We start from the raw sequence: 22,674 nt of genomic DNA, 5'->3' as shown, positions 1-22,674 counted from the left end.
TAAACAATCATAACCCCTCCCCCACCCCCCCCCCCCCCCCACCCCCATGTTCAATTGCAACCAGTTATCGAAAACATGAATTGTAGAACCCTTCCTTCATCCCCCTCAGCTCAAACGTCACCTTCTCGAGAGTCAGAAATTCAAGTAGGCCCTCCAGCCAAGCTGAGGCACAGGGTGGAGACTCTGAACTCCACCCCAACAGGATCCGCCTCCGGGCAATCAGCGAGGCGAAGGCTAAAACATCTGCCTCCGCACCCGCCTGCAGCTCTAGCCGGTCCGACATCCCGAAAATGGCTTTGAGAGGACCTGGTTTCAAGTTCAGTTGTAGTACCCCTGAGATGATACTGAAAACCTCCCTCCACTACCTCTTCAGCTTCAGACAGGATCAAAATGTATGTACGTGGTTTGCGGGAGCCCTTCCACAATGATTACACACGTCCTCCACGCCCTCAAAGAGTCAGCTCATCCTTGCCCTTGTGAGGTGCGCCCTAAATACGACCTTCAGCTGTATCAGCCCCAATTTTGCGCATGAGGTTAAGGCGTTCACCCTTCGGAGCACCTCACACCACAGACCTTTTTCCAGAACCTCCCCCAACTCTTCTGCCCACTTTGCTTTAATACCCTCCATGGACACCCTGTCCTCTCCCAAATTCCTCTCGTAGATCGTCGACATCACCCACTTCGCCATTCCCCCTGCCGTCAATACCTCTTCGAGGGGTTCGGCACTATCGGGAAGCTCTGAACCTCCTTCCTAGCAAAGTCTCGGAGCTGCAGGTACCTAAACCTCTCCCCTTGCCCCAGTCCATATTTCTTCCCCAACTCTTCCAACCTCGCAAAATGTACCTCGAGGAAAAGGTCTTTCAATACCCTAATCCCCCTTTACTCCCATCTCCGAAACCTTCGATCCAGTCTTCCCAGCTCAAACCTATGATTCCTCCTGAATGAGTGTCATTGGCAAGGCCAGCATTTTCTGCCATCCACAATTGCCCTTGAACTGAAGGATTTGCAAGGACATTCCAGAGGACTGTTAAAGAGTGAACCACATTTCTGTGGGTCTGGAGTCACGTGTAGGCCCGACCAGATAAGGATGGCAGACTTCCTGACGAGAATCTGATGGTTGTCATTGTTGTCATTGTCATCATCGCGGAGACTGGCTTTATTTTCCAAATTTATTTCTGAAATTCTCAATTCAACCTGCTGACATGGTAGGATTGAACCCTGTCCCCAAGGAATTAGCCAGGGCCTCAAGATTGCTAGTCCAGTGACATGATCGATCACTGCCCTGTCTACCCTGCAAGATGCATTTAATTAGCTTGAACACTGCATCCAAGTTCAAGAGCTTGAATACTGCCATTGATCTCCAAAGCTATTAGATCCCACTGCCTTCAGAGTGTAGATTTGGAGGTGTTTCTGATTCCTGCAGATAAAGAACATCTTTCCTCCTTTCCATCATCTTCAGCAAGGCCTATAGTCCAACATTCAAAAACTAGGAGCCCCATCTCTGCCACATTAATAATAATAATCTTTATTGTCATAAGTAGGCTTACATTAACACTGCAATGAAGTTACTGTGAAAAATCCCGAGTTGCCACACATTCTGGCGCCTGTTTGGGTACACAGAGGGAGAATTCAGAATGTCCAAATTACCTAACAGCACGTCTTTTTTTGGGGACTTGTGGGAGGAAACCAGAGCTCCCAGAGGAAACCCACGCAGACACAGACAGTGGCCTAAGCCGGGAATCGAACCTGGGACCCTGGCACTGTGAAGCAACAATGCCAACCACTCTTCACTATTTCCCATTCCAGATTCACTTCCTGTACTTCCTGCATGACTGCAAGACCTGCTCCAACCACATAATATGCTCTGTTTCCACCCTTTAACTAACGCAGGCTAGCTTAGATTGGCACAAAAGCAAAATAATGCAGATGCTGGAAATCTGGAATGAAAACATTAGAAATGCTCAAAGGTCAGACAGATCTGTGGAGAGAAGCAGAGTTGATATTTAAATGTTAACTGCTGTATGTCTATGTAGGCCTATACAGTATAGAACAGGGGTGGGCAAACTTTTCCGTGCAAGGGCCACATTCAGAAATTCACAATTTTAAAGGGCCGCATAGTATAGTAAGTAAAATAATTAATATTTAAAATAGCCAAAATAAAAGGTTTTTAAAGAAAAAAAAGCAATAAATTTTTATTAATTAATATTTTAAAGTAGAAACTTTACATGAAACACATTTATTTGAAAAACAAAGTAACTCCGTTTAAAGAAAAAAAAGCAATTAATTTTTATTAATTAATATTTTAAAGTAGAAACTTCACATGAAACACATGTTGTGCCGAGCAATGATCACCCTACTCAAGTCAACATATCCACCCTATACCAATAACCCAACAGCCCCCCCCCCTTTTTTTTTAATGACTTGATCTTGGTGGGCCGCATAAAGACCTTTGGCGGGCCGCATGCGGCCCGCGGGCCGTAGTTTGCCCACCCCTGGTATAGAAGGAGTATTGAACTAATGGATGTCCCTTTAGGTTGAGACATCAAATTGAGGACCTGCCATTCTACTAAGTGGATTTTAAAGATCCCATGACACTATTTGAAGATAAGGTAGACTGGTATTCTGGCCAACATTAATCCCTCAATCATCATCAAATTATTGTCTGTGGGACCTTGCTGTATGCAAATTGGTTTCCATACTTCCCTACAATATTCAAATATACTTAATTTGATGTGAAACACTTTGCGATGTCCTGAGGACATTAAAGTTGGTATACAAATGTAGGTTCTTACTTTGTTTCTGTCTCTCAGCTGTCAGTTTGGGATCCTCTGGCTAGCTTCCATTTGGTAATCTAGATGTGATGTGGGGATGTTTGTTAGACCAAGATGATCTTTGTGAGCTCAGACACGATATAAGACTTGCAAAAGTTAGCTAGCTGTAAACTAACTCCATTTGTGCCAATGTAGTTGCTTTTGTAGTTTCTATGACTGTCTTTCATCAAGTTCATTAGAAGAAATACTCTGGTATTCAGATTGATGAAGGTATCCAGAAATTAAATCCAGAAAGTCTCCTGTTTCAAGTTGGAACCTCAGCCTCAACCTTTAGAAATATCCTCCTTTTAACAATGTGAAATCCCTGTCATGGAAAACCACATAACACTATTAGTGGCTCAGGTTTCAATAGTGTTGGTGAGACTAAGATACTGGTCATCAATTATTCTTTATATGAATTGTCACATTAATCAAATAATTCTCAAAACACACCCAGGCCTCCTTCCAGACATTGACTATCCCTTCTTAACAGCTAGCCAGGTTCAGATGCAGAATTCAAATTGATATCTAATTAGGGTCAGAATACTATACTTTTTTTTAAAAATAATTTTTATTGAAAAATTTTGTATTTATATAACAACAACGAACCGCAATAAAATACCAACAATAACAATATTGATAACAGTCATAAATATTCGCCGAACATAGAACATAGAACGATACAGCACAGTACAGGCCCTTCGGCCCACGATGTTGCACCATCCTCAATGAACAACAAAACATATTAACAACACCTTAAGTTAACACAATATTAAGTTAAATAACCATTGGAAAAATAAAAAATAAATAGAAACAGTAAAGAACACCCTCAATCCCCCCCCCCCCGGGTTGCTGCTGCTATTGACTAAGCTACCTAAAGGCTGCCACCATTTATAGAACCCTTGTACTGATCCTCTCAGGGCAAATTTGACCCTCTCCAATTTTATAAATCCCGCCATGTCACTGATCCAGGTCTCCACACTTGGGGGCCTCGCATCTTTCCACTGCATCAAGATCCCCATTGAATAGTCACATAGAGGGACATTTGCTCTAAGTCTCCTACAACTCAAGACTTAGAGCAAATGTCCCTCTATGTGACTATTCAATGAATGAAAGCATATCTTTCTGTCAATCACATTAATTATTTAGTTCACATATTGCTAAGCTTGTCTTCAAGTTCGTCTCCAAACAGCAACTTACCATGTGCCTTATTGAATGTATTCTTTGTTAAAGTATCTCTAACAAGAAACTCGTGGGGTCTGTGAAAAGCCATTTTACATCTTCCATGGTTGCTTTATAATGCATCTCAAACAAATCATCAGGAACTCCTGCAAAGTTGCAACATTAAATAATTCCGACCCTTTCACCAATCATCATTATTTTAGACTAAGCAGAATTTGTGAAATTTATTTGGCAGACACACACTGGTAGCATGGACTTTCTCTTCAACAATGACTTTGTGCTTATCCTGAAATAGTTGCTGATGCAGTTTGGAATAAGATTGATATCTTGACATATTACTCCATGATACTTATTCCAACTAAAACTGTGAATTGTATAATCAATTCTCAACTCTGCGATTTGAAATATGCAGATTGTTTTCTGGTTTTGTAGTAATTATAAAATTGTTGTTTGTGTCATGTAGTTTTTGTGTGGCTGAGTTTTATCATAAAATAAAAGTTTGGAACTTTGTAAAATTATTTATGTAGTTTTTAAGTTGTGAAATGGACATTGGAACTTGGGGTTAGAGGGGGAAAAGTGAGCAAGAGATTATTGCAAGGCTAAATCAATGAACTATTTATCTACTTAATACAAAAATAATTCGATTAACAAAACATGACAAGGCTGAATGTTTTGAATATTACGGTATTCATGGGAAGTGGGCACATTGGCATTGCCAGCATTTAATTCCCATGTTCAATTGTCTTGTATGATGAAGGTTTCACAGTAGTTTTGATACAGTTTGACATTCTCAGCATTTGAGAAGGCAATTTAGAGTTGCTGTGGGTCTGGGGTCACATATAGGCCAGATGGGTTTTTATGACAATGCAATAGTTTTATGGTCAGCATTAGTATTGATATTCGCATTTTATTCCAAATATTTTTTTATAATTAATAAACTGGATTTAATCTGCTCAGCTGCCACAGTGGAATTAACATAACAATAATGCTGTTGTGCCATATTCTTCCCCAGTAGTTAAGTCACTGTGAATTCACAAATAATGGCATTGCTCAGGATCAAAAACATATTTATTCAATAAATAGGTGAAACCTCTGCTGTTTATTATGAAAAGCTGAGATTAGATTGTTAGAGGTTAAAATATTCACACAAAGGCCTTTTTGGATGAGTAAAGAAGCAGTTTATTATATCAGAATTCTGGGAGAAAGGCCTGTGGCTCTGCAGCCTTTAGACAGCACTCGTTCCCACTTGAGCTAAGGTTCGCATTGGGTCAATATACAGATTTAAGGGGTGGAATTAGTCATATTCTCATTTACATACCATCAATCAACTATATTTGTGTCACAATTCATTACATGCAGTCAATCAATTTTCTTAGCGTCCCAGTTATCACATATATGGTTAAAGTGGGTGTTGTCTTACCCGCCCCTAACTTCATGCAAAAGTCACTCAAGACTAACATAAAGGTATCTCCTGTCTGCAGCTGGGGACCTTGAACTTATTAAGGATACATTGCATTTATTGTTCTGTGAAGCTGTTATCAGCAGCTGTTAAAATACTCCCTATACATACCCACGCCTGGTTCTCATGAGGTAGTTTACACAGTTTGTACCTTATTGTTCAGGAATGTGGCTAGTTCAGCCATTTTGTGTCTTTAGTATTGTTTTAATCGCTAACAACCAATTTGTGTCCTTTCTGATATTAACAAGCATTGAGTATACACTGTCTATTTCTACAAATTTCCTCTTCTGAACAGGCATCTAAGCCAATGAGTACCTTTTTTGTCTCAGCAGAACTATTCAAAAGTAATATAGGAACGAAAATTTAGTTACAGAGCCACCGATAATTTATATCATAGTCCACTATCAGAAAATGTCTCCCAACAAGATTGAAACTTTTTTCCAAATCTGTTTGAAACGTTTAATATTCCAAACTCATCAGGAGTCTGTGGTGATATGCCTGTAAGCAATATCATAGGTGGATGACGTGCGATCTCCAACCAGTAGGTGGCAATGGAGACGCACCATGCAGTCTCAAGACAGTGGTCATGTAACGAGAGACTCCAATATAAGTGGGGGCACATCCGGCCATCACCAGATGGTTGTAGGAGATGGTAGTAAGACATACAGGTGAACAGTCGTGCTAGGTGTAATTCCAGAGGAGTACAAAGAAACACCATGATAACTTGCTCTGTAATAGATCGCTATCTTACCAAATGTGATTCAATAAAGATCCTGGTTTGGACAAGTCAAGGGGCAGTATTCTCCGCCGGCTCCAAAAATCGCGGAGGCCGTCGTGAACTCGGCCGAGGTTCACGACGGCCTCGGGGCCCGCTCCCTGCACCTAATTCACCCCCACCTGGAGGGCTAGGAGCGGGCCCCCGTCGTTCCCGGCCGCGACCTCGGCCGCCGGAAATGACGCCGGAACGGCGCGTCGTGGATGACATCAGCGCGCAGACGATGCGAACCCGCGCATACGCGGTGCCATCTTTCTCCACCGCTGACCGGCAAAACGTGGCGGCTTGATCTTGCCAGGCAGCGGAGGGGAAAGAGTGCGTCCGTTTTGGACGCAGGCCTGACAATCGGTGGGCACCGATCGCGGGCCTGTCCCCTCCGGAGCACAGTCGCGGTGCTCCCGTCCCAATCAGGCCCCTGGATGCCACAGACGAGCATCCGCCGCCCGTTTCACAAATGCAGCGACCAGGTGTGGTTGCTGCCGTGGTGAAACGGGCATGATGGGCCGGCCGCTCGGCCCATCGGGCTCGGAGAATCGCCGTTCGCTGTGAAAAATGGCGAGCGCCGATTTTTTCGAGAGGGGGGGGGAAATCGCGGGGGCGCCAGGGGGGGCGGAAAAAATGTCGGGAGGCCCTCCCACGATTCTCCCACGCAACATGGGGAGCGGAGAATTCCGCCCAAGGTGTTTGGTAGATTCCTTTGTAAGACATCGAAAGTCAAAGACAACAGAGTCCAAATTGGATATGTTAGTTGTTTGCTTGAGATCAGAACTAGTGTGAATCCTGTCTGCTGATTAGGCAAATAGGCTGTATTTTTTGTTGCTTCAACACCGTTCACACCAAGTCCCATTGATCCATCACCCTTGTGCTCACCGGCCTACATTGGCTACCTGCCGGGTGACCCCTTGATTTTAAAATTCTCATCATTGTTTCCAGATCCCTTATGGCTTTGTCCCTCCCATCTCTACAAGCTCCTCCAGCTCTACAAATCGAGTTCAGTGCACTCCTACAATACTGCAGCTTGTGCATCCCCAACTTTCAGGTTTTTCGGCAACAATTCCTCTGACCTTTGAAAGCAGAGAGCATCTTGCATCGATAGAATAATCTACCCTGGTAGAATTATGTATTTATTCTTTCATGGGATGTGGGTTTCATTGGCAAATCCAGCATTCCTTGCTCATTTTGAGTAGCTTGCTAGGCCAATTCAGGGGGTAGCCACATTGCTGTGAGTCTGAAGTCACATGTAAGCCAGTAAAGATGGCAGATTTCTCTCCCTAAAGGATATTAGACAGCCAGGTGTGTTTTAGCTTTCTAATTCCAGATTTTATGAATTAAATACAAATTCAACCAGCTGCCATGGTGGACTTTGAACCCATGTCCCAATGGTATTAATCTGGATCTCTGGATTTAGCCCAGTGACATTAACATTATGCCACCATCTCTCCCCAATTATGGATTGAAACAGAAGGAAAGGGTTTTCCTATAACTACCTCAGATAGTGTAAAGACTATTTTCTTCTTTTATGTTGAATTTTAGAAAAAACAGGAACATCTGAATCCATTGTGTGAAGAAAAATTATTTTTAAAATAGTATATGTGAAACAAATAATTGCAATACTTTCCTTTCATTTCTGGTTTTTGAGTGACCGTGAAATTCATAGAATTTTAACAGCAGAACAGGAGGCTATTTAGCCTATCTAATCTGGAACTCTGAAAAAGTTATCCATTTTGTGCTATTCCCTTGCCCTTTATCCATATATTTCACAATTTTATTTTATTCAAATATTAATGGCTGTTGTTTTAATAGCTGTTAAAAATTTTGTGTCAAGTATTCTACTTCTAGGGCAGCACAGTGGGTTAGCCCTGCTGCCTCACGGCACGGAGCTCCCAGGTTCGATCCCGGCTCTCGGTCACTGTCTGTGTGGAGTTTGCACATTCTCCCAGTGTTTGCATGGGTTTCGCCCCCACAACCCAAAGATGTGCAGGGTAGGTGGATTGAACACGCTAAATTGCCCCTTAATTGGAAAGATTAATTGGGTACACTAAATTAAAATAAAAAAGCATTCTACTTCTGAATAATACTCTGAAGCTAAAATACCTGCTAACCTTTCTCTGTATTTTAATTTGTGCCATCTGGTTATCAACATCAGTTGGAAGCAAAAAAATTCATCCCAGACATCTAACACAACTGTGACAGCAAGGAGAGAGCTAGGGCGGGATTCTCCGACCCCCCACCGGGCTGGAGAATCGGCGGGGGGGGGCGGCGTGAATCCCGCCCCGCCGATTTGCTGCCGGATTCTCCGGCGACGGTTTTTCGGCAGGGGAGGGAATCGCGTTGCGCCGGTCGGGGGCCGTTGGCAGTGCCCCCCCCCCCCCCCAGCGATCCTCCGCTCCATGATGGGCTGAGTGGCCGCCCGTTTTCGGCCAGTCCCGCCGGCGTAAAGCAAACAAGATCCTTACCGGCGGGACCTGGCTCTGTGGGCAGCCTGCGGAGTCCTCGTGGGGTCGTGGGGGGATCTGGCCCCGGGAGGTGCCCCCACGGTGGCCTATCCCGCAATCGGGGACCACCGTTCCACGAGCGGGCCTGTGCCGTGGGAGCACTCTTTCCCACCGCGCCGGCAGCTGTAAATGTCCGCCATGGCTGGCGCGGAGAAGAACCCCCCTGCGCATGCGCTGGAATCTGCTGGCGCTCCCGCGCATGCGCCAACTCGCACTGGCTGGCAGAGGCCCTTTGGTGCCGGTTGGCACAGGCCTAGCCCCTGAAGGTAAGGAGGATTCCACACCTACCGGGCAGCCCGATCCCGGAGTGGTTCATGCCACTCCTCGGGGCCGGTACGGCCCGCCCTGTCGGTTCGGGGAGAATCCCGCACCTAATGTTTTAAACCAGAGAATCTTGTGTGAACCATTACTGCTTATTTATTTAATCAAATTTCTGAATTCATTTTGAACACTTCTTTTTAGTCTCCTCTTCACTTTCAATACTTTTGTGAAGGAGGTTCCAGAGTCTCTAATCTATCCTCATGATTAAGCCCTCTCATCCTTGTTATTGTTTTAGTAATTTGCTTCTGTACCCTCCCAGTTGACAATAGTCAATCTTCCAACCTCAGAATGATTTAAGTATTTGTCCTGATTCTCAGCCAGGAGTGGGGTAGAACTGTTCTGCAGCCAGGGTAGCATTGCTCAGGACCGCCAAGCTGCCTGATAAGAGCTTTCATTTTATATTTTAAACATCAGAATCCAGAGACTAGTACAGGCTTCTCTGCTTTTAAACTCAGAATGATACCTGGACTCCACGGATTAAATGACAAAAGGGGATTTCACACGTTAGGGCAGTATTCCCTGGAATCTGGCTGATTAAGGGTGAATTGATCGAAGTTTTCAAGAAATTAAGGAAAATAGATAGGGTAGTTCAAAACTATTTATGCTGGTTGTGGAACCTAGGACTAAGGTCTAAAAATTAGAACTAGACCTTTCATGGCTAGAATTAAAAATACAGCTTTACAAGCCATTATGGTAGAAGGTTGGAATTCTATTCCACAAACAGCAGTTAATGCAAAACATTTGTTAATTTTATGATTGGAATTGATAAATTCTTGCCAACCAAAGATATTAAGGGATATGGGGCAAAAGTGTGTATCTAGAGTTAGATCAGGTATGATCACATTGAATAGTGGAATGGCATGAAGGCTAAATGATCTATACTACTTCCTGTGTTCCTATACATCTGCTCTTCCACCACTGCATGGTTGGAACAACCGTTAACATTGCATCCATCATTTGAAAATTATTGTTTGCAATTTTGCTACCTAAATCTGGCTGTGTGCATTGTGCATCACTCATCACATGCAGTGGTAATGGAATCATAGAACAGAATGGTTACAGCACATGAAAATACTATTTGGCCCATCCTGACCATTCCACTCCTTTTTCTTAATGTGCAATTTATTTCTCTTCAGGTGCTTATCCATTTCCCCTTTGAAAGCAATGATTGCATCTGCCTCCACCGCACTCTCAAGTAGTGTATTCAAGAACCTGGTTAATTGCTGCATTTGAAAAAGATTTTGCTTCTTGTCAATGTTGGGTCTCTTGTCATTCACTTTAAATCAGTGAACTCTGATTCTTGCATCTTCTGCCAGTGGTAACAATTTCCCTCCATCTATTTTGTCTAGACCCCTTATGATTTTGCCTCAATAAAATCTCTTTTCAATTTAAATCCTCTAAGAAGGAACAGCCACAGCTCCTCCAATTTATCCACATAAATGAAGTCCTTTATCTCTGAAACCATTGTAGTACATATCTGCTGCATCCTTTCTAAAGCATTTGCATCCTTCCTAAAGTGTGGCATCCAGAGTTGAACAAAAATTTTTAATTGAGGTTGAAATAGTGTTTTATTCACTGACACACTTTTGTAAAACCTTATGAGAGGTTTTACAAAACCTTTTTGTAAAACCTTTTTGTAAAACCTCATGCCAAAATATATAACATTAAAATTGAGGGTACTTTATCTGAATGCACATAGCATTCATAACAAGAAAAACAAGTTAATGGTACATAAAGATAAATGAGTTTGATCTAATATCCAGGAAGAGACGTGGTTGCATGGGCACTAAGATTGGGAACTAAATATTCTGGAATACTCGACTTTTAAAAAAAAAAACCAGACAAAATGGAAAAAGGTTGAGTTGGATGGAGAGGGAAAAGCCTGGTAATAAATTCGGACATAAGGAGATAGTGAGGAAGTTTAAGAAGTAAAATCATTATGAGCGGAGACAGGAAGTATCAGTGGACAGAACACATTGGTGAGTGGAGTATTCGTGTCCTCTAACCATAACCATGCTGTTTGATGGAGTATTAATCAAAAAACAAGGGGAACCTCTATAAAGGTAATGCAATACTTGGGGAACTTTTCCAGAGTGGACAAATCAAATCAGAAAAATAACTTGAAGACAAATTAATGGAATGCATTTGATATGTTTTTATACATCACCAAAATGACAAGAGAAAATAGTAATTTAAGATATTGGGGAGATTTTCTGGCCTTGCCCATGGCTGGCATCATGGCAGCAGGTGTGGAAAATATCGTAAGATCCGACGAATCAGTTTACTGCCGTTGTAAAAACAGACTGGGATGTCCAACCCAGCCATCCATGGCAGTCTGCGATTCCTGGCACAGCGCATTGGGAACATCATATTAATATATTTGCATCTCATTAATATGATTGCTCACCAGAATCGTCTCCTTTTTCCCCCACCCTCTGCCCCCAAAAGGGCACATTGGTATCTAACTGGACTGACGTGTTTCACAACGGTATATAAGCAACATGCAGCTAGTGACCTGCACTTCATGCTCATGACTTTGAGGTTCATTCACCTACCTTGTATTAAGCAGCATTCACAGGAACTCACTCAGCACCAGGCCTCGCAAGCACTACCACACACATCGATTTCATGGGGGTGTCAGGCAGGTCTCACCTACCAGACCAGCAGTAAGGTCGGGGTGACTTAATGTGCTGGAGGGTAAGACCTCCATTGGGGAAGAGTGAAACTGGGCTGAGGCAAGGGAAGGAGCTGGGGCAGGGAGGCTGACAGAGAAGCGTTCTCAGTGCAGTTACAGGATGGCATAAGTGACTTTGGGCCAGAATGGGAGGATCTCTGAGTGAAGATGCGCTTTTATGTTGAGCTTGCAAAGATTGTCCTTGTACAAGTCCAGGCAAGCGGAGGGCATCAGGATGTTGTCTTAGCACAGGCCCATCGGTCCGTGGGTGTCTGGCATCATACTGAGCTTCAGAGGGCATACTCACTCCAGAAGCCTCCGTAGCTTTTAGATGGGAAAAGGAATTGTGGGGACATCAAGGGTATTGAAAGGGCGGGGGTTGATATGTGTCAGAGATGAGGATAAATACATCCACTTAATCATGTTCCAGGCTATCAAAGGGACATCCACCACAATCACAATGGAACCTAGGAATACAGGGAAAGGATTGAGAGGTTCTTGGAGGAAGGGAGGACTGAACATTAAGCTCTTGCAGGAAAATGGGAGGGATTTCCACATTTGAACAGGGAAGGCCCAAGCTGTTCTGGTAGTGAGACCTCAGCACCACCATCATTCATCCTGTAAACTGTGCAGTGCCAAATTAAAATGAGGAGGGAGGGGGAAATTAAAGGAGCACCCAACCAAACTGCACATTCCCAAATGAGGAGAGATGTACAGCTGAGACATTTTGGGAGTCTTTCAGTGATGATGCGGGGAATCAGGAAAGTGAAGCTATGATGCTATCCTCTCACTTCAACCACACAGTTCAATATGACAGTGAACAGTTACACATCAGGCTTACATTGTCCTGATCCTTTGACGGATGAAGAAACCTCAGGAGCAAGTGTCCTTGCTGAGATGAGGTGCTAACTAGAGGAGGGAGTTCTAGCTTCAGACACGGTAGCATAGTGGTTAGCACAATTGCTTCACAGCTCCAGGGTCCCAGGTTCGATTCCCAGCTTGGGTCACTGTCTGTGCGCAGTCTACACATTCTCCCCGTGTCTGCATGGGTTTTCTCCGGGCGCTCCGGTTTCCTCCCACAGTCCAAAGACGAGCGGGTTAGGTGGATTGGCCATTCTAAATTGCCCTTAGTGTTCAAAATTGCCCTTCGCGTTGGGTGGGGTTACTGGGTTATGGGGATATGGTGGAGGTGTGGGCTTGGGTCGGGTGCTCTTTCAAAGAGCTGGTGCAGACTCAATGGGCTGAATGGCTTCCTGCACTGGAAATTCTATGAAATCTATGAAACATCAGAAGGTACTGGGTCTTCAAGTATATCTCAGGGCATCCCATTCACAATGGCAGGCTATGGATGATGGTGAGGACAAAGGTTTCTTATCCTTCACCAGATCATAACATATCACAGAAATTAATGGCACCAAAATCTGACACACCTTCTGTAACCAGATGGTCTACATCCTAGACTTCTAAAAGCCATGGCTTCAGGGGTAGTGGATGCATCAATTATGATCTTCCAAAATTCTCTTGGCTGAGTACAATCTGGGAAAATATGAGGTTGTTCACTTTGGTAGGAGGCGGGGGCAGCTGGGGCTTGAACCAGCTGCCCCTCTATCCCAAGGTGAACCCCCAGGGCCCTATGGACACTGACCTGGAGGAGCGGGCACTGATGCCAACCAAGACCCGTCCCATGGAGTGGCGACGGTGGCCACCAACTCCCCGCGTTCCACCCCTCTCTTGAAGCTGCACCTCAAAATCAGCACACGTGACATGGCAGCACGACTGTGTATGTGCTGCCGACAAGTGCGTTGGGGTCCTCCGCCCTCTGAGCCCCCAGAGGACGCTTGCCAGGGGCATCGAAGGCCATGGGATGAGGTAAGCAGCTGGCTGCCTCCACCTCAGATGTGCATCCTGGGGAAACACCAAGATGTAGTGGTAGAGCTAGGAGGGCCAAACACATTGAAGATCACTGAGGGCACCAGATGGAGAGGAAAAATTGGGGGAATGGGGTGGTGAGGGGGGTGGCACCATCGGGAGTAGGGGGATTGTAAAATACATTAAACACCTTTGTGCACAACCATTACTATGCCTCTGTCACTTTCTTCTGCAATGCGGCCTCGTTAAACTTCATTTCCCAAATTTTGACCCACTCACCTAACCAATCTATATATTTGTAAATTTCTTATTTCCTCATTGCAACTGCTATCCCACCTACTTTAGTCACATCTGCAAATTTGACTGTGGTTCCTTCTGTCCTTGCATCCAAATCATTAATATGTATTGTAAATAGTTGGGGTCTGAGGACCGAACCCTGGTTGCATATTGCCAACCTGAAAAAGACCAGTTTATCCCGACTGTCTTCGATCGGTTAGCCAGTCTTCCAGCCAAGCCAATTAATTAGCACTAACCCCATGTGATCTTATCTTGTGTATTAACGTTTTGTGCAGCACCTTATCAAATGCCTTTTGGAAGTCCAGATATACCACATCTACAGGATCTCCATTATTCACTTGGCTTGTTACATCTTCAAAGAGCTCTAGAAATTTAGTCAAATACAATTTACTCTTCATAAAACCATGTTGGCTCTGATGGATTTACTTTCCAAATGTTTGTTATTACTTCCTTAATAATAGGTTCGAACAATTTCCCAATGACAGATGTTAAACTAACTGATCCATTGTTTCTGCCTCCCTCCTTCTTTGAATAAGGCCATGACATTATCAGTTTTCCAATCCACTGGAACTTTTCCTGCATCCAGGGAAATTTGGAAATTATAACCATTGGATCCACTATCTCCACTGCCACTCCGTTTAAGACCCTGGGATGTAGGAAATCAGGCCCTTGGAACTTGTCTGCCTCCAATCCCAATCGTTTGTTTCGTACTTTTTCCCTATTGATGATGATTGTTCTAAATTCCTCTCTTTCTATTACCTTTGCATTATCTGTTACTATATTGGGATGGTCCTCGTGTCTTCCATTGTGAAAACTGAGGCAAAATATTGATTTAGTGTCTCCCCCATTCCTGTGTTTCCCGCTATTAACCACCGTATAATCTTCCAAGGGACCAGCATTCACTTTAGCTACTCTCTTCCCTTTTATATACTTATAGACGCTTTTGCTATCCTTTTTTATATTTTGTGCTAGTTTTCTTTCATACTTTAACCTTGCTCTTTTTATAGCTTTTTGGTAACCCTTTGATGATCTTTAAAAGTTTCACTACCTTCCAGCCTGCCCCTGGCCTTTGCAAAAAGAAATGCCTGAGTTTTTGCCTTTAACTTCCTTGCTTAGCCATTGATGGTATTTTTTCCCTCTTACAATTTTTCTTCCTCTCTGGAATACATTTTAGTTGAGAGGAATTGAATGTATCCTTAAACAATTGCCACTACCTGTCAACTGTCCTACCTTTTAGCCTTGCTGCCTGTATCCACTAGAGCCAAATCTGTCCTCCTGCCAACATAATTACCTTTGTGTAACTCCAGAACGCTAGTATGGGATTCCAGTTTCTCTCCCTCAAACTGAATTTGAAATTTAGTCATGCTATGATCACTCTTCCCAAGAGGATCCTTAACTATGAGTTCATTAATGAATCCCTTCTTATTACACAATGCCAAATCCAAAATAGCCTGCTCCCTGGTAGTTCTAAAGCATATTGGTCCAAGAAACATTCCCTAATACAGTGAATAAACTTTCCCTAAAGGCAACCCTTGCCAATTTGATTAATACAGTTTATGTGCATATTGCAATCACCCGTGATTATTGTCGTACCTTTCTTACATGCCCCAGTATTTCCTGGTTTATGCTGTGCCCCAATGTGGAACTGATGTTTAGGGACCACCAGGGACATTTTTCCTTTGATATTTCTTATTTCCACCCAGTTTGATTCCATATCTTGATCTCCAGTTCCTATATCATTTCTCACTACAGACTGATACTTTCCTTTACGAGCAAAGCTACATCACCTCCTTTTCCTTTTTGTCTATCTTTCTGAAATACGGCTTGGATATTCAATTTCCAGTCCTGGGGTGCGATTCTCCCATCGTGTTGCACCCAGCGTAAGATCAAGCTGCACCCAGAGCATCACGGGAGATGCCGAAACTGGGCTGTGCAAACTTGCGCACAACTCACCTGATGCATGGTGCCCAGCGTCATCTGGATCACGCCTAATAGCTCATTTAAATATGTGTGGCCTGTTTAAGGCCTCACTCTCCAGTCACCGACCAAAATGGTGAGGCCTCACCCGGACACTGACTAAAACTAGTCTCTACCAGCAGCGACCATGCGTGATGGCCACTCCAGGAGTCTATGAGGCCTTTGGAGCCCTCTGGCTGTTTGGGGGCAGGCAGTTGGCATTGCCAGTGGCTAGGTTGGCACTGCCAGAGGGAGGTTTGACAGAGGGGAGCCCTCAGCGACCCTATAACGGCGTATGTTCACTTGGTGGAGGTGCAAGACTGGTACTGCCAGCATGTCCAGGTGGCAACAGCAGTGGCAGGACACCACCCTGCCCAAAGGACATGCAGCTGATGGCCTATGAACCCTTGGGAGACTCCCATGAGTGCCGTTCCATCTGGTCACCCTTTGTGGGACCAGTGCTGAACGGTGCTCACCCGAGGTTTTCGAGGGAAAGGGTATGAATCCCAAAGCCTCAGATACCTTGGCAATCTGCACATTAGAGTGATACTAACTGTCTCACTCTATCTAATATGCAGATTTGCTAAAAAGTGTTCTGCCCATTGTGGGAATTGCATTGCAACGTCACACAAGATCATGTTGGCTCTCACAACGGCATTGCGAGGTGGGTTGATGCAGGGAGTGGGGTCTCCTGTTTTTTATTGGCCACGTTTCACCGTGGTGACCTGCTTTTCTGGTGCAGGGTGGCCATTGGATTGCCCCGTAGCTGTTTTTGGAAGAATTGCACCCCTGGTCTCCTTGTATCCATGTCTCAGCAATCATCCCAAATCATATCCCCTTGTCTCTAATTGCACTGTTAACACATTAATTTTGTTTTGGATACTTTGTGCATTCAGACACAAAACCTTTGAGTTCGTTCTAATATCAATTTCCCTACTCTTGTATGATTCCTTTGTTCAAAGAACAATACAGCACAGGAACATTACCTTTGGCCCTCCAAGCCTGCACCGATCATGTGCCCTTTGTAGATTAACCGCCTGTATCCTTCTACCTTGTCTGTTTATGTGCCTATCCAGATAAGTCTTAAAGGTCGCTAATGTATCTGCCTCAACCACCTTACTTGGCAGTGTATTCCAGGCCACCACCACCCTCCGTGAAAAGAAAACTTTGCCCGCACATCTCAATATGACATTCAAACATTCTGACCCTTTCTTTTATTTTCTGGTACAAACTACCTCATCATTTACCTGCACTCCTTACTTCTCCTTTAACTTTGATTTTCTAATTTTTCATGCAACTGAACCACCCCCCCCCCCCCCCTTCCAGAGGTTTAGTGCAAATCTGATGGGCTGAATGGCCTCCTTCTGCACTGTATGGATTTTATGGCTAGAACACTAGAATTGGCAGAACAGACATTTACAGTCAAGCGGCCTGGCTCTCTGAGTCCTCCACAAGGATGGCATCAGGTCACACAGGGCAATTAAACTTCTGACTGTGAACCAACTACCTCCACCCCTCACTATTAGCTGATAAATCAGCAGTCCTCTACGTTGGATATTCTTTGGAAGAAAAACCAGGGATATAAGAAGCACAGAATGTATTCTGGTTGGCCGGTGGTGGGGGGGGGGGGGGGGGGGGGGGGGGGTTGAATGGCTCAGTAGAACTTCTACTTACAGAACTGCCAGAAGTCCTAAGGCTGCCAGATTGGCCATATCAGGATGTGAGAGCCAACACAGGGAAGAAATCGAGTTGACCTTATCTTCGCTAATGTGCTGGTCACAACTGGTGAAGAGATACCACGACACAATCTTTGTGGAGATCACCTTCATAAAAGATAAGACTTTGCAACAAATTTCAGCCAGGAGTGCCTTCCTCCTGAAGTCTCCACCACCAAAGGCAAATGCTGCAGTTTTGGTGTTTACTCTCACAGAATCATAGAATCGCTGCAGTGCAGAAGGAGATCATCTGGTCCATCGAGTGTGCACCAATCCTCTGAACGAGTACTCCACCCAAGCTCTCTTCCCCCCACCCTATCCCAATAACCCCTTAACCCAACTTACCCATCTTTCTTTTTTGGACACTAAGGGGCAATTTAGCATAGCCAAGCTACCTGGCCTGCATATCTTTGGACTGTGGGAGCCTCCGTCCTCACTGAGGATGGGAGTTCTCTTCTTGTTAGTTGTTTAATTATCTGCCACTGGAAATGACAGGACTTCAGAGCTTTGCTCTGATTCTTTGATTGTGAAACTGTTTAGCCCTGGCTATCGTCTGCTGCTTCCCTTTGTTTAGTATGATTGTTGTCCTGTGTTGTAGCTTCACCATATTTCTTACTGCAGCTCTGCTATCACCACAAAGATTCTCTGCGATCACAATTAGGAACTATTCAATCAGTATCTTTTTTGAGTTTAATAAATGTCCACCATTATTCTTGGGACACCTGCAATATTAAAAATAATCAGCCATATTATAATAAGCAAATTGAACAATATTAATTCAGAATATTTATAGCCATTGTAACCTTTTAAGCTCTGATAACACCATGTATAATAAATTTTCTTTTAATTTAATTACTTAAGTTACTTCAATGTTTTATGCATGCATTTACCATGGTAAAGCAGTAGCTTATACATATTGCTGATGAAAAATGGCCCTTACTTTTGCCACTTCAAAGCTATGTGATTAGAATGATAAGCCAACATTTGAACGATTTTGATAGCAGCTGACTGGTGTGTAAATACAAGCTGTTTATTTGCCAGAACCTTCCAGATTTATGATTGCTATGGAAACCACATAATGAATGCTTCACAACCATCTGTGTGGTTTGATTTTTCTTGCTGTGTTGCTGAGTTGTTTTTGTTTATTATGGTTAAAATTCAGCAAATAACTTGTCCAATGTCAGTGTCAGCTGCTAACTGAACTTAATTAATCACAAAGGTGACAACCTGTCAATCATCCAGATGAAGACATCATTGATTGATGTAATTATGTACAATGACCAAGAGAGGTGTGCTGATCAAAACACTTGTTTTGTATTGTTTTATAAATTACACTTCCAGTTTTAACCAATAACCACTATGTAATGTGACTGCTTTTTAGGTTCCCACTGTTCCACATGCATCAGTTTAAATTAACATTGATGGAGTTTACTTTAAAAGCCTATATAAAAGTATGATATTTCACAGCCAAAAAAATATGCGGGTCTATTCTAACGGGGAAGATCTTGATTTGGTTTTTATTCTGATCTTAGCACAGGCAAATGTTGTAGGATGTACAATTGGCTAAGCATTCCTAGGATAGAGGAGTAAAAGTCAGCCAGAGTTTCCACTAATCTTTATTACATGGTGATCCTACTGGAAAGTGAATGTGGTGTGAGGACAAAATTAGATTTCGGTGCGATGTGCCGTCTAGCCCTATTGCCACACATTAGAGACACAAATGAAAAAGTACCTACTTAAATGGAGGCCTGCTGGTGACTGCATAAAGTAACCCATTATAACATTTTAACTGGAATTTATCTTTTGGAGTGTCAAAGCATACTTAAAAGTTCAAAAGGCTATTTGACTTTTAATTGTTGTGGCAAACTGCAATGAAGTAAATGCTGCAAAGTCTCCCTGTTTAGGGGATCTTTTTAAAACTGAGACCCCAAAACATTTTTTGTGAAGTTAGTAATGTTAGTGCGACAGCGCTTCATTAAATCCACATCCCATGCCATCCGTTCTTCTCATGCCATCCCACTCGTGCCACACCCATCATATTTCTTTCATCCCTCTCATCTTATCACCATCCCATCCATCCCTCCTGTGCTGTTTTTCCCTCCATCATCCCTCCCATGCCATTCTCTCTCTCTCTCCAATGCTGTTCCCCATTCTGCACTGTGATTTCCTTCCCCCCGCCATTGTCACCCTGTTATGCCATCTCCCACCTCCTATGTAGTTGACCCCCACCATACTGTTCACCTCCTTGCATGCCATCACCTCACCCAACTGTTTCTCACCTCCAAAACAATTTCTCCCCCCCACACCCCCCACTTCCCCTACAATCTTTATCAAGAGGCCAGGGAATGGTGAAAGCCAGGGTTCAGAGCCTAGTATGAAAAGCTGGCAGTGGTAGGGACTATCCAGTAAGTGAGGTTGGGGAGCTGCAAGGGCCTGTAACCAGGGCCAAAGAGCAGGATCCGGGGCCAAAAACAGTGTTGTGTGTGCCAGGCTCCACTCACTAAAGCAAGCCACTGACCAATCAGAAAATGTGGACAGACCAGACCAATTATTATAGATACTTTGCTTCTCTTGTGCCACGCAACCTATACTGTTTAGCCCACCTCACAATTAAAAGGGTTGGTTACAGGAACAGCCTTCAATTTTAAATGTTCTGAAAATGGAATCTTGGTTGGGATTAATATACAGTCATCCTACACAAATGATGTCAGCATTTAAAGGTTAGAAATACTCTTTTTTTTTGTATTTTTGGCATTTATTTTAAATGTGATCTTGTGGTAAAGATCTGCAGTTGATTAGAAATTGTGAATTCATACTCTGTATATATTTCATACCGTGTGTGATTTTTCTTCAACCTACCTGTTTACTAAAAATGACAGACAAAACTTAGAAGTTCAGTTGTGGAAAATAATGTTTAAAAGCCTCTCAACAGCTGCAAAGTGTTGTGAATACATAATTATTCAAAGTAACCTGATCCTTTAGAGCCATCTATATTTTATAGAATTTCTAGGCTACAGTTGAATAAATGCTTGTATTTGCAGAATGTATTATGATGTGTGCAATAACTTGCATACGATCTATTTCTATGCATGCTATAGTAAGTATTCACTGTGATCTAAATTTCTGTGTGAACTTATTTGCCATTGTTTGACCACATAGCGTAAGACCACATTTTCGGCTTTCATGATTAGCTGCAAATCAGATTGCCAGGAATTGGGATTTAAGACTAATATTGTATTTTTCAAGCTTCCGAATATGCATTTTTGATTAGGTTGGGGCCTGTATTTTACCGTGCTGTATTTATTCCATTTAAAATAAAACACTTTGCTCAGAACTCTTCAGGTTATGATTCATTCATGCAGGATTATATTTATTTTTTACTGAGCTTCTTTAAACTGTTGGGATTCATCTAACTGGTAGGTTGCTCATTGATTTTTGATCAGGTATTTTATCGGTGTCAAGCTTTAATTCATTTAACAGCCTGTTTCAATTACTGACCAGGTGGGATAATCAAGATGCACATTTTGAAAAAAATCAAGTTGCACAGTAATTTCATTTTTTCATGCATACAAATTATACTGGATTTATTATGATTACTTGTTTTTTTTAATCCCCCCCCCCCCCTCCCACAGAAGAAGAAGAAAATTTCCAACGATCTCCACCACCACATAATGAACCTGAAAAGGAACAGAGTGTTGGGAGTAGAACAGGTACAGTGATTGAAACTATTTTTTAATAGTTTAAAGTTAAAGCATTAACTACTTGAATATGTCCCAGGTGGCTTACATTTTCCTTTAAAGTAAAGCTTTCTTTCAAGCAAATTGTGCAGTGGCCATTTTGTAGTTAAATAAGCATATAATTCCTGTTGGAGCAGAGTAGTTTTCTTGTCATTGGTGTCACTGGATCAATTTGTTTGAGATTGGGCATAATTTACCTCCCATACTCACTTTGACCCAGGAACCATTTAATTGTGCATATTTGGAAAACTAGCTACCTCGAATGCGTTTGCAACATCGTCGGCCAGAATTAATTTAGCTCCTTACCTCTGTACCTCTCTCACGTTTCATTTTTCATCGAGCTGTTCGACAGGAAGATCATCACGGCCAATTCCAATGCTGACACAGCTGCACTTTCCCTCAGTGGTCACTGTATAGTGCAAAACAAAATACTGCAGTTGTCGGAAATCTAAAATAAAAACAGAAAATGCTGGTTTTACTCACCAGGCTGGGCAGCAAGTGTGGAGAAAAAACCGATTTAACGTAGGTTGATGATGTTTCAGGTTCTAATGAAAGATCATTGACCTGAAATGTTAACTGTTTTTCTCTTTCTACTGATGCGGCCTGACCTGCTTTTTCAGCATGTTTTGTTTTTATATCCCTGTATATTGCTCAGGAATGGAAATTATTGTTTTAAAATATTTTATTCTCCTTTTTCACATTTTCATCCAAATGTACACCCCCCAATAAACAATCAACAATAACAAGTACAATGTCAAACCCCTGGGCAACAATCCCCTTCTCCCTCCAACTCCCAAACAGCCCCCAACATTTTAAATACAAACCTCAAAGAAAAGGAATCGGGAATCCATCATTAACCCATACATAGTCACCAACAACATACACAGTCCCCTTCTCCATTACCCCTGTCATCAGCACCTCCTCCAACAGCATGAAGGCTGGCACCACCGGAAAGCTCTGTATCTCCTTCTTGGCGAAATCCCAGACCTGCATATACCTAAACATTTCCCCCTGCCTCAACCCATATTTTGCCTCCAGCTCCTTCAGTCCAGCAATCCGGCCCCCCAGAAACAAATCCTTCAGTGCCCTGACTTCCTTCTCCTCCCATGTCCGAAAACTCCCATCCCACTTCCCTGGCTCAAATCTGTGATTCCCCCGAATCGGCATTTCACTTGACCCCGCCCCCAGCTTAAAATGCTGGCGCAACATCTGCCTCTGCGCCCATTAGATCCTTATCCTTCTTGAGCAACCGGGAGATCGATGCCTGCCCCAAAGTCTGTGGCAACACCCCTTCCCTATTGCCTCCTCAAACATCCCCACCATTAGTAGTGCCAACTTATCTTTAAATTTCTTGTGATACTCCACCGGGAACCCATCTGGCCCT

The 22,674-nt window shown here is 43.2% G+C and overlaps 1 protein-coding gene across 2 annotated transcripts in view; it reads left to right on the top strand.

Annotated features, from left to right (window-relative positions):
- Nucleotides 1-22,674, top strand: part of skap2 (src kinase associated phosphoprotein 2) — a 405,881-nt gene that overhangs the window by 265,831 nt on the left and 117,376 nt on the right. For both annotated transcript variants that reach the window (XM_038797255.1, XM_038797254.1), the window contains exon 10: nucleotides 21,186-21,263. In XM_038797255.1, the coding sequence (XP_038653183.1) occupies nucleotides 21,186-21,263 (78 nt within the window). The remainder of the gene's footprint in view (nucleotides 1-21,185; nucleotides 21,264-22,674) is intronic.

Source organism: Scyliorhinus canicula, chromosome 5, assembly GCF_902713615.1.
Source record: "Scyliorhinus canicula chromosome 5, sScyCan1.1, whole genome shotgun sequence".
In the NCBI taxonomy this organism is placed as follows: Eukaryota; Metazoa; Chordata; class Chondrichthyes; order Carcharhiniformes; family Scyliorhinidae; genus Scyliorhinus; species Scyliorhinus canicula.
The sequence above is the reverse complement of the archived record's forward strand: the minus strand, read 5'-3'. Positions and strand labels throughout refer to the sequence as shown.